A 12,211-nucleotide genomic window follows, 5' to 3' on the forward strand; every position below is an offset into this window, starting at 1 on the left:
CCGCCCCCTCCTCCTCACCCCCATCCTCCCCCAATTTCTATCGACAACCCCGCTGTCCGCCCTCCTTCCGACGAGGTAAAGGCATGCGATTTATCTTCCCAGGGTTTGGGGCTTCGTCCCTTTTTTCTGTTTTCTGTTTTGATTTTCCCCTCTTTCTTTCTGTGATTAATGGTTGCTGTAATTTGTATGACGATGGCCTGTGTTTTTTGTTTTTCTAGGTACGGACGATATTCATTTCGGGTTTGCCTGAGGATGTCAAAGAAAGGGAGCTTCAGAATTTGCTGAGATGGCTGCCGGGGTATGAGGCGTCACAGGTGAACTTCAAAGGAGAGCATCCAATGGGATTTGCACTTTTTGCTACTGCACAGCATGCTCTTGCCGCCAAAGATGCGCTTCAGGTCTTTCATATTCTTCAGATTGATTTTACCACATTTTCTTTATTTTCCTCTGATGATCCTTTTTTGTTTCAATATTTGTATGCTTTGGGTATTTAGGATATGGTGTTTGATGCGGAGTCAAAGTCGGTTTTGCACACTGAGATGGCAAAGAAGAATCTCTTTGTGAAAAGGGGTGAGCTTTTTAATTATTTCTATCAGAAAGTTTACAGTATTGTATGACCAGTTTGTAGCTTAGACTGATGGAGATCAATTTTGTTATAAAAGTTTACATGTGATTATTTGTTATTTTGTATCATGGGCTAAACCTTGGAATGTGACTGTCGAATAAATGCTAGGAAATTAACAATGGGTGAGAAAAATTGTAAGAAAAGGAAAAATGGTTGATTTTGAGGATCAACTTGCTCTTATAAGTTTTGGTTTCTTGGATCAGCATAAGTTGATTTTCTCACATACAATGCCATTGTTCACCACATAAGATGAGTGTTTGTTGGATCCCCTCTCCTTGCATGGTGCATAATTTAGATGATCGAATTAAGGATTTTATTAGTAAGTTAAATTGTAAGGTATTGAACTCTCATTAGTAATTTATTCCGGATACGCCAATGTTAGATGCTTGTCGTGTACGTTGCATTTCATGGCAATGATCTGTATCCATGTTACGCTATTGAGCAATTAACCCCAGAACAAGTTTTTTGGGTAGATTATTTTGCTTGCGCTTCATTTTCCCCTCTTTCCTTTATCTAACCATTGTTGCTATGCAGGGATAGTTGCTGATTCAAATGCTTATGACCAGAGTAAACGCATGCGGACTGGTGGTGATTATACACACACTGCTTATTCGACATCTCCTTTTCATCCTCCACCACCAGCTGTTTGGGGACCACACGGGTACGTCGGATATTAAATGTTGCACTCACAGAAGGGCTGTATTAGTAGTTGAAGAAATATATTGTAGCTTTCTTAGAAGTAGGGATCTGAACTATTGCAATGATGTTGATCGAAACAGCATTGGCTTCTACTAATATAGATGATAGTTTATCTCAGGTATATGGCCCCGCCTCCTCCCCCTTATGATCCATATGCAGGTTATGGAGTTCCTGCTGTGCCAATGCCTGCTCCAGCTCCTGTACCTGCACCAAGCAGTTATGTACCTGTCCAGGTAAAGTCATGTTCATGCTTTTGATACTCATTTATTCTGATGATTGTTGCTTGGAGCAAGTCTAGGTGAAGTTTATTATAACCTTCTGAGTGTTGAAGGGCCATTGGCCTTTCAAATTATGGTATTTCTTTTTTCTGCGTTCTTGTTTAGTAGAAATTAAATCATGAATGTTAATGTCAAGCCACAACACTTTGTGTTGTGTTCGGAGGAGGGCGTGCGTGAAGCAATTAGGCTTTAAAACAAGTTAAATATTTTTTTAACAGTAAATTAGCTTAAACAAAATAAATTGTACGCCAATGGTGTACTTATGGTAATTTAGTCGAGACAACTGATCGTTATCATTGTTCAGAAGAAATGGTCGTTTGAGTTTGATAATGCAGTTCATTGTTGACTTCTAATAGGGGCCAGTGTATAGCATCCTTTTGTCAAGAGGATTGGCTTGTTATTTTGCAGTTAGCTCTCTGCTGATTAATCACCTTTAGCTGCAGCCCGTGGTGTCTATATTCTCATTGTTAGTTGATTTGCTTCTTTCTTTTCTTTTTCACAGTTTTGTCTCTTAAACAGCCTGTACTACTGTCTTGTAGAATACCAAAGACAACCCTCCTTGCAATACCCTTTTCATTGGCAATCTTGGTGAGAATATTAATGAAGAAGAACTGCGGGGTCTTTTCAGTGCGTAAGTCTCAAATTAGTTGGTTTTCTGTACCATCACATACTTGATCGACTGCTTCATATGCATCGGTATTGACCATTTTACTATACTCTTACCATGCAGCCAGCCTGGTTTTAAGCAGATGAAAATATTAAGACAGGAAAGACACACTGTTTGCTTCATTGAATTTGAAGTAAGATTTGTGCTTTATCAATTGGATTGGTGATTCACAGTCTCATAATTCTCTGTGAAATGCATCACTCTCTCTCTCTCTCTCGCTCTTCCCCTCAGGGTTAACTTTATGCATGTTGCATTGTGCAGGACGTAAACAGTGCCACTAATGTGCACCATAGCTTGCAGGGTGCTGTTATCCCCAGTTCTGGTTCTGTGGGAATGCGAATTCAATATCCTTCTGTTTTCATGAGTTTATTAGATATCTGAAATTGGCATTAGACAATTTTCTTTGAACTTCCTTCCTGCCCTTTCCTACTCCCCCTCTGCATTCTCCCAACGGCACACAGTCATGCACTGTCATTCACTCAAGCATGCATTTATAGGTAATAATGGAAGCTGTTCTGGTATGCTGTCTTGTTTGTAACTTGATGTTTTTCTCTTGACCTTGAGATACATATTCAAAGAATCCATTTGGGAAAAGAAAGGACTCGAGCTACCCTGCTGCTGCCCCCAGTGTGAATGGAGTTCCGCCTTCAATGACCTACCAGTAGCTGGAAGGGGATGTATCCTGTTTCTTATGCCCTGACCAAATACAAGCACTGCATGATAGGATGCATCATGCAAGCTGTTGCATGCATCCATTCATCATCAAGTCATCAAACATTAGCATCTCCATATATGTGAATGCAGTCCGTGCCAAACATTTTGTTGATCCACTACTTACTAGACATGCATTCAAGGCATGCCACCTCTGGATGATTTGTTATCCTATTGTGCTCTGTTACATGGTATCTAAGATTGCATGGTATTGTAGTCCTGTAAAATCTGTGTGCTATTATCTCACAATCTTTATTCTGACATCGGAAATCGACTCCTTGAAGGAAAATGCATTTCAAGTGAACTGGCTAGTATCTATGGTTTATCATAGATCAAATCATGAAAACACATTTTCATCTCATTTTGATGAAGATACCTCATGACATGATCATTTCATTTCATTAAGTGAGCACCTAGAAGTATTTAACATAGTTCATCCTACTTTTTCAATGATAAAACCATCACCATCATTCCTCATCAGGCATCATATGAAATTGAATCTCCACTAGAACCTGTAAGTAAGCCAATTACAATACTACCTCACCATCCAGGATCAAACCATAGACTATTGGAGGGTCTTCGAAGACCTAAGGTTATTGCAGGTTTTCAACGACAGGAGGATGGCCGAGTTGCGGATGTGCAGAACTGCCTATGTCTGTTTGCTGTAATGCAACAAGTAGAACTAGCTTGTGGGTCTTGGAGCAAAAGTCGCACAACCGAAGGTTGTGTGATAATTGTTTATTATTTTTTTGTTTTTGTTTTTTCCAGCCTGCAATGCTTTATTGACTGCAATATATGGAATATTTCATCTTGGTCGGTACCTTGGTTGTGTCCGCATAATTTTATACGATGAAATTGGGATAAATTTAAAGCGAACTGTCTGATGCACATTGTGAATTTTTTTTGGTACTCTAAATATCCAAACCAAGGCTTAAATTAGATGGGACAAATTCCCGATTCAAATCTTTGCGACAGCCTTTTAAATGTGTAAGACCACAATTTTGATGATCAATGTTTATTTTGCCACATAATTAAGACATATTTTGCAATAGAATTGAAGAGATGAAATATTACTAGTGGTGTTGAACTAGCTAAAATAATTAAGAAAAAAAAAAAGGGCCCCTTGCCTTGAGTAGAAATATAGGATTTCGTAATTAAAAAAGGAATGATTCTTAATAATTCAACAACAACTTCTACGGCTACTGTCAGCAAGTCCACTACACTACACAAATGGAACCAAAGTGAAAGCTAAACGAACCTAAACATCACTTCGGAGTAAGACTTGCAAATTTTCTAAGAAAAACATGGGTCCAAAGCAAGTCAAAAAGCAGACTTGCTACATATATATAATCATATATAGTGGAAGTTGAAGAAGATTCAAAGAATGTCTTGAAGCGGCAGCACAAAGAACTCACCATATTATATTGCCAGAAAGGAAATGGAAACGCGTCGAAACTTCAAATTTGCGCTTGACAGCAACAGACAACAACAGTTATTAAACCACTGCCTCATTCAATCACCTTTCTAAAGCAGCAAAAAATTTTCAATGCTCATGTCAGTGTTCACACTTCTAACTCTCAGTTTTGTTATATACTCTGTGCTATTTACTTTACTTGTTTCAGGACCAAGTAAGTTCATTTTGGTTGGCTGGAGTTTTGTGGGTTTCCATTGAGTGCTGAAGTTGCCACTTTTGCGGTGTGAATCTCCTGGGTTGAATTATCTCTTTTTACTTAACTTCTCTTCTTGAGATTGAGTCTTGAAAGGAGCTGGAAAATGAGAATACCCGTTCGCCTTTCTGTTTTTGGTTTCAAGACTTTTCGTGAACTTAGCTTTAATTTCTTTTGAATTGTGAAGTAGGGGTTGTTTTCATGCTGGGTTTTTGTTTTTGTTTTTGTCTTGAGTTTCTCCGTAAGATTGAAGCTTTGGAGGAACTGTGTCTGCCATTTTAACTTCATTGGTAAGGTTTACATGCTCTGTTATCATGAAAATTGCTTTGAGTTGTTTCTTTCTGATATTCTTGCTGTCTGCCTCAATATTGAGTGTGTCTGCTTTGAGTTTAGATGGTACAACACTGTTATCACTGGTTAGGCACTGGAAGATGGTTCCTCCAACGATGAAGTTCAGCTGGAATGCTTCTGATTCCACGCCTTGTTCGTGGTTTGGGGTGCGTTGTAACCCCAACAACTTTGTTGATGAACTGAACTTGTCTAACTTGGGGATTTCAGGTCAACTGGGACCAGAAATCGCCTACTTAAAGCACTTGACATCAATTGACTTGAGCAATAACAGTTTTTCGGGTTCAATTCCTTCAGAGCTAGGCAATTGTAGTCGTCTGGAGGCTTTGGAGCTGTCTCTGAACAGCTTTTCTGGTCAAGTCCCGGAAAGTCTGGGAGATTTGCAAAACTTGGAGTATTTAAGCTTGTTCTCCAATTCTCTTGTTGGAGAAATTCCTGAATCCTTGTTTCGTACTCCATTCCTGGATACGATTTCCCTCAATAACAATGGGCTTAGTGGCTCAATTCCATCAATTGTTGGAAACATGAGTGAGCTTGCATATCTGTATTTGGACTACAATCAATTATCGGGAACTATCCCATCCTCCATAGGAAACTGCAGTACACTGCAAGAACTTTACCTGAATGATAACTTGCTGGAAGGTGTATTGCCTGATAGTTTGAATAATCTTGACCAGCTTGTCTCTTTGTTTGTGGAAAATAACAATTTGGAGGGCAGGATCCCGTTGGGTTCGGGAAATTGCAAGGAATTACGTAACCTAGTTCTATCGAACAACATGTTCAGTGGAGGTGTTCCGCCTGGATTGGGTAATTGCAGTAGCTTAACCAAGCTTGCTGCTATTAGTTGTAACTTAAGTGGACATATCCCTTCTTCTCTAGGACGACTCACTAAGCTGATACTTCTTTACCTGTCTGAGAATCAGTTATCTGGAGCAATTCCACCTGAATTAGGAAATTGCAAGGCTTTGTCAGATCTACAGCTGTATGGGAACCAGCTCGAAGGTGGCATTCCAAGTGAATTGGGTATGCTCAATGCACTACAAACCCTCATGCTTTTTACCAACCGGTTGGGCGGAGAAATTCCCACCAGCATTTGGAAGATTCAAAGCCTTCAAAATCTTCTCGTCTATGATAATAATTTTGTTGGTGAGATACCCCCGGAGATCACGGAGCTAAAGCATTTAAGAAATATTTCCTTGTTTGATAATCAGTTTACTGGAATCATACCTCAAGGCTTGGGCATAAATAGCAGCCTAACCCAAGTGGACTTCACCAGAAACAAGTTTACTGGTTCTATACCACCAAACCTGTGCTTCAGAAAGCAATTGAGGAAGCTTATATTGGGTCAAAATCATTTTCAGGGAAGTATTCCTTCTGATATCGGAAATTGCTTTACTTTGACAAGACTGATTCTTAAACAGAATAATCTCACAGGTACGCTTCCAGAGTTTGTAGAAAACCCAAACCTTCTGTTTATGGATCTTAGCAACAATAGCTTCAGAGGGGCAATTCCCTCAAGCTTAGGGAACCTCACTAGCATTACCTCAATGGACTTGTCTCTCAATAAGCTTACTGGTCATATACCTTCTGAGCTAGGAAGCCTTGTGGAGCTTGAGGCTTTAAATCTGTCTCACAACGCTCTGGAAGGCTGGCTGCCATCAGAGTTATCAGGTTGTTACAAATTGTCAAAACTCGATATGAGTCATAATATATTAAATGGCACTATACCGTCCAGCTTAAGAAGCTTGAAGGAATTAACCATTTTGGATCTTAGTGAAAATCGTTTTGGAGGGGGCATCCCGACTTCTATATTTCAACTTGGAAAGCTTTCATTTCTGCAGCTTGGTTCAAATCAATTAGGAGGGTCCATTCCTCCTTCGATAGGACTGGGGATTGAAGCTCAGAGCCTAAGATTGTTGAATCTCAGCAGTAACAGATTGACGGGTCACGTTCCACAGGAACTGCGAAACTTAAAAATGCTGGAGGACTTACATATCTGCTGCAACAATTTGTCTGGTAGTCTGGAAGCCATCGGCAAACTCCATTCTTTAATTCAGGTCAACATATCCTACAATGCTTTCTCCGGTCCTGTTCCACCTGCATTGATGAAATTGGTAATTTCGTCGCCCTCGTCATTTATTGGAAATCCAGACCTATGTATCAATTGTCATCCACAATCTGGAGTTAGCTGTCAGGGCTATAGCACCATCAAATCTTGTTATCTGCAATCGAGGAAAAGAGGTCTTAAGCATCTGTATATTGCAATAATAGTTTGTGGATCATTCCTTTTTGCTGTTTTTCTGGTGCTTGGGATTTCTTGTATGTTTTTAAGGCACAAAGGCCGAGAACAGAACCTTTCATTCTCTTTAGAGGAGGGTGCTTCTTCCCTGCTCAATCAAGTTATGGAAGCCACTGAAAACCTAAATGATAGGTATGTTATTGGGAGGGGAGCCCACGGGACAGTGTACAAGGTCACATTAGGTCCAACTAAAGTGTATGCTTTGAAGAAGCTTGCGTTTGTTGGGTTTAAGGGTGGAAACACAAGTATGATTCGAGAAATACAGACAATTGGGAAGGTCAGGCACCGGAATTTAATTAGACTGGAGGACTTTTGGTTGCGAAAGGAGTATGGTTTACTTTTGTACAATTACATGAAAAATGGAAGCCTTCATGATGTTCTACACGAAACACGTCCTCCACCACTCCTGGAGTGGAAAATTCGGTATAAGATAGCACTTGGAACTGCTCAGGGACTATCCTATCTCCATTTTGACTGTGATCCTGCTATTATCCATCGAGATATCAAGCCAATGAACATTTTACTAGACTCAGAGTTGGAGCCACACATCTCTGACTTTGGCGTTGCTAAGCTCTTGGATGAGTCAGTTACTTCAACACCATCCAGCATGGTTCAGGGTACTATTGGATACATGGCTCCAGGTATATTAAATTTCTTATTCCTTCTGCGGTATATACATTTTTGCACATTTTCCAACTTTGTCCTAACATTGCAGTGATTAACCTAATTCTTGACAGAAAGAGCATTCTCCACCAAATGCAGTAAGGAGTGCGATGTATATGCTTATGGTATTGTTTTGTTGGAACTGCTTACGAGAAAGAAAGTCTTAGATCCGTCATTTGGTGGGGAAGTGGATATGGTGGGGAGGGTGAGATCTGCATGGATTGAAACTGAAGATATTGAGACAATCGTGGATCATAGTCTTGTTGATGAATTTGTAGATTCCACCATAAAGGAGCAGGTAAAAGGTGTGTTCTTGGTAGCTTTGAGGTGCACGGAGAGGGAGCCAAGTGCAAGACCGTCTATGAGGGATGTCGTGAAGCAACTGATGGTGGCCGACTCCAGAAGCCGAAGCAAACATGCATAGGTATGGCTGTAGGCAACCTTCGCGATGGAGCTTCCCTTGGTCATTAGAAAATCTAAGTTTGATTTGTAAATCTCTGATGATCAGTTACTTGATAGTGCAGAACAAGTAGTTCTTATGAAGCCTTGCAGCCATTTTTACTTGATTGATTACTGCACAGGCATTCACTTGGGAATTGTAAGTTAATTAAACATTGTGATTATATTAGTTGCAAGATATAAATGACAAAAATTTACAACTTGTCAAAGCTAAGCCCACTTTTCCACAGAATTAATATGTAAGAAAACAAGAGTAATTGAACATACATATGTGATCAAAAGATTCAATAGTCATAATTTCAGAGGGTTCTGGATTTCTTTAGTTCAAGATACAATGGGAATCATAGTTTTTAAAGACTTGAAGAGTAAGTCTTGTCTGCATGGGAGAAAGCCTGGAAATTATTAGTTTGACTCAGTCGGTCGTCCCCTTTCTATTCCTAGTTATAACCTTAAGGGCTGTTGAACAGAATTACACGTGGCCGCATCCGCGATAGTTATGTATTCATACTAAATTCTGACCTGAATTAAGTTTAGTTGAATCAAATCAAGCATAAAGTGTAATAAATATATTTCTTATATAATCTATTACTCTTTTTGAATTGTACACCAATTGCATGACAAGTGTGTTGTACTATGGCACGATTTGCCCGAGCTTCAAAAAAATATTTTTTAGCTTCTGACTCCAATTTTTTTTTTTTTAAATGTTTGGGATGTCAACTTTTGCTTCTAAAACTATTAAGAAAAACACTTTTAGACAAAGAGTTATAAGCACCTTGGAGTTGCTTTTAGCTGTTTTGATTTTTTTTAAATAAATTTAATTTTGGTTTTACAACTTCACCAATTATAATAATTTTTCACACTTTCATATATTAAATATTTTATAATTTTTATATTCTTATTTACTATATTATCTAATTATATTATTCAACTATCGTTAAAAATATAAATTAAATAGTTATATTAATTAATAAAATATTTTGTTTAATTCATGCAAGTTTAATTATTGTGTATGAATCAATAATTATATTACTTACTGAGAGTATTATTAAATCAAATATACATTTTTCCTATTGATATTTTAGAAAAATTAAATATGAAATATAATAATCAAAATAAAATTTATTATTTTAATAAAAAATAATTATTATTGAGAAACAATATAAAAAAAATAGTATCTTTTAACAAATTGGGATAAATTAAATTTATTTTAAAATCACTTCCCAAACATTATTCAATTTAATTTTTGTGTGTTTTTTACTTTTTATTATTAACACTACTCATTCGTTAACTTTTTTAAAAGTAAAAAATAATTGCTTGCTAAGTAATTAATTGAGGTTCAATTGAACTTGATTTGGGATAGAATTTTAAAGATTTTAGCTACTTTCCTAGTCGTGGGGGAGAGAAGTGTGTGTGTGTGTGTGTGTGTGTGTGTTGGGTAACAAATAATATCAAGTGAAGAAAAGCTTGGCCACCGCACATTTGTTTACAAGAGATGGTCAGCAATCAAATGAGCAAATATGTGGATCTCTGACTCGCCAACAATCCATCAGAATCTTCATAAGGACAAAGCTGTTCAGACAAGTCCATATCATCCAAGACTATACATATTATAACTGACTTGGTAATAAAAATAAAACGCGTATTATATGCGTTCGAGACTCTCTAGTTAAGATTTCTGTAATGTATTATTATTAAATTATTCGTCAAACTAATAATACCAAGTCTTTTTTTATAGCTTTGCATGCTCTCTCTCTCTCTCTCTCTATATCTATACCACCTTGTTTGCTCATTAGCTTTTGTCATCAGGTTCTTGGATTCATTATAATTAGGCCAACGGCTCCATGCTCAATCCAAACTTGTTTTGTTTATATTTGCTTCTGTTCATGAGCTTTTGCATCGCCCCACTGAGCGGTCATAATGCGACTGCTGTAAAGGCTCATGTTGGAATCATTCTTGATTTTGACACGACTGTGGGGAAGATAACCAAGACGTGTTTGTCTATGGCACTCGAAGATTTTTATGCCAAACGCAATCACAGCACAATGATTGTGCCTCACTTCAGGGATTCCTATAGTGATGTTGTTGGTGCAGCTTCTGCTGGTAATCTTAAATATTTTTAGTGTAGCAATAAGCATATATGATTATTTCCGGAATAGAAGATGATCATTAGTATGATAGCTACAAGTTAAACATGAGAATGTGCTTTCTTATTCTAGCTAGTTCAAAGCTTATAATTTTGATGTTTCCTGCAGCCATAGATCTGCTTAAAAACGTCCCAGTAATGGCGATCGTCGGGCCTCAAAAATCCATTCAAGCAGACTTTGTGATAGATATTGGTGACAAAGTGAGAGTTCCAATAATTTCTCAAGCAACAAGTCCAGCTCTATCGCCCAAAGAATCACCTTACTTCATTAGATCAGCACAGTGCTCCTCTTATCAGGCTGAAGCAATTGCAGCAATTGTGAAGGCCTTTGGTTGGAGACAAGTAGTCTTTATCTATGAGGACACCAATTATGGAAGTGGATTAGTACCATTCCTGACTGAGGGCCTGCTGCAAGACGATGCTTTAATCTCGTACCAAAGTATTATCTCTCCTTCTGCCACAAATGATCAGATTCTTCAGGAACTCTACAAGTTAATGACCATGGGCACAAGAGTCTTTGTCGTGCATATGTTACCGTCTCTTGCTTCTCGTTTCTTTAAAATGGCAAAAGCAGCTGAGATGATGAGCAAGGGATACACATGGGTTATTGCTGATGCACTAACGAGTCTCCTGGATTCTGTGGATTCAGAAACTATTGAAGCAATGCAAGGTGTAATCGGCGTGAAGGCTTACATTCCAAGATCTAATGAATATGATAACTTCACTAGAAGATGGAGAAAGAGGTTTCACAAGGAGAATCCGGAGATGGATAGAACCGAACTTAATGTTTTTGGGCTGTGGGCATATGACAGCATAACAGCTTTAGCACTGGCAATCGAACGAAGTGGTATGACGTCCCCACAATTCAAGAAATTTGACATAACCACGAACCAAGTGGTTAACGGAGGAAATTTGACAGATTTGGGAGCAATTGGGATTTCAAGTACCGGGCCATCACTTGTTCCATTGATCAGAAACTTTAGGTCAAAAGGGTTGAGTGGTGATTTCAGTATTGTTGATGGTCAGTTACTGCCATCTGCATTTCGGATAGTGAATGTAATTGGCAAAGGAGACAACACAGTTGGGTTCTGGACAAAAACATATGGGATTTCAGGGAAACTGAAACCAAACGATCACAAGATTGTTTACTCAACAAACAAGGACCACCTTGGGGCCATCGTATGGCCAGGCCAGACAACCATTGTGCCTAAAGGCTGGGAAATGCCTACAAGTGGGAAAAAGTTAAGGGTGGGAGTTCCTATAAAGAGTGGATTTACTGAATTTGTCAAAATTGAACGGGATGCTGAACCTACTGGTTTCTGCATTGATGTGTTCAAAGAAGTCATGCAGTCATTGCCATATGCTGTCCAATATGAGTTCATAGCTTTGGGGCCCCCTGATGGCCAAGGCACAGCAGAATATAATGATCTTGTTTATCAGATATTCCTTGGGGTAAATGCACAAGAATATGTCAAGCTCTTATGTTACAGTAATTAAATTATGTAAATGCGGAAGCCACATTCATAAGTACTTGTTTGACATTCTTTTTCTCAGTTTCTTGCCTTCTCCTTTTGTTGTTTGAACAATAACAGGAGATCGATGCAGTTGTGGGCGATATCGCTATTCTAGCTAACAGATCAAGGTTTGTCCAC

At 38.5% G+C, this 12,211-nt stretch overlaps 3 protein-coding genes across 3 annotated transcripts in view; all 3 read left to right on the forward strand.

Moving 5' to 3' along the window:
* LOC105157902 (RNA-binding protein with multiple splicing 2) lies at window positions 1–3,800 on the forward strand (the record flags this gene model as incomplete). The annotated part of the gene is given in 9 exon segments (XM_011074421.2): window positions 1–75; window positions 219–398; window positions 495–570; window positions 1,160–1,286; window positions 1,443–1,557; window positions 2,142–2,233; window positions 2,333–2,402; window positions 2,531–2,613; window positions 2,838–3,800. Coding segments are annotated over 9 exon segments (915 nt in total), but the record flags the coding sequence as incomplete, so codon positions are not given.
* LOC105157903 (receptor-like protein kinase) lies at window positions 4,353–8,625 on the forward strand. Its single transcript, XM_011074422.2, has 2 exons — window positions 4,353–7,935; window positions 8,032–8,625. The coding sequence occupies exons 1-2, from the start codon at window positions 4,962–4,964 to the stop codon at window positions 8,379–8,381; spliced, it is 3,324 nt and encodes a 1,107-aa protein (XP_011072724.1). The 5' UTR covers window positions 4,353–4,961; the 3' UTR covers window positions 8,382–8,625.
* Window positions 10,147–12,211, forward strand: part of LOC105157904 (glutamate receptor 2.7) — a gene marked incomplete in the record, with an annotated part of 3,821 nt that continues 1,756 nt past the window's right edge. Inside the window, 3 exon segments of the mRNA XM_020692415.1 lie at window positions 10,147–10,516; window positions 10,669–12,011; window positions 12,152–12,205. Coding sequence (XP_020548074.1) covers window positions 10,258–10,516; window positions 10,669–12,011; window positions 12,152–12,205 — 1,656 coding nt within the window.

This window comes from Sesamum indicum, linkage group LG3 (genome assembly GCF_000512975.1).
Source record: "Sesamum indicum cultivar Zhongzhi No. 13 linkage group LG3, S_indicum_v1.0, whole genome shotgun sequence".
NCBI classification, from domain to species: Eukaryota; Viridiplantae; Streptophyta; class Magnoliopsida; order Lamiales; family Pedaliaceae; genus Sesamum; species Sesamum indicum.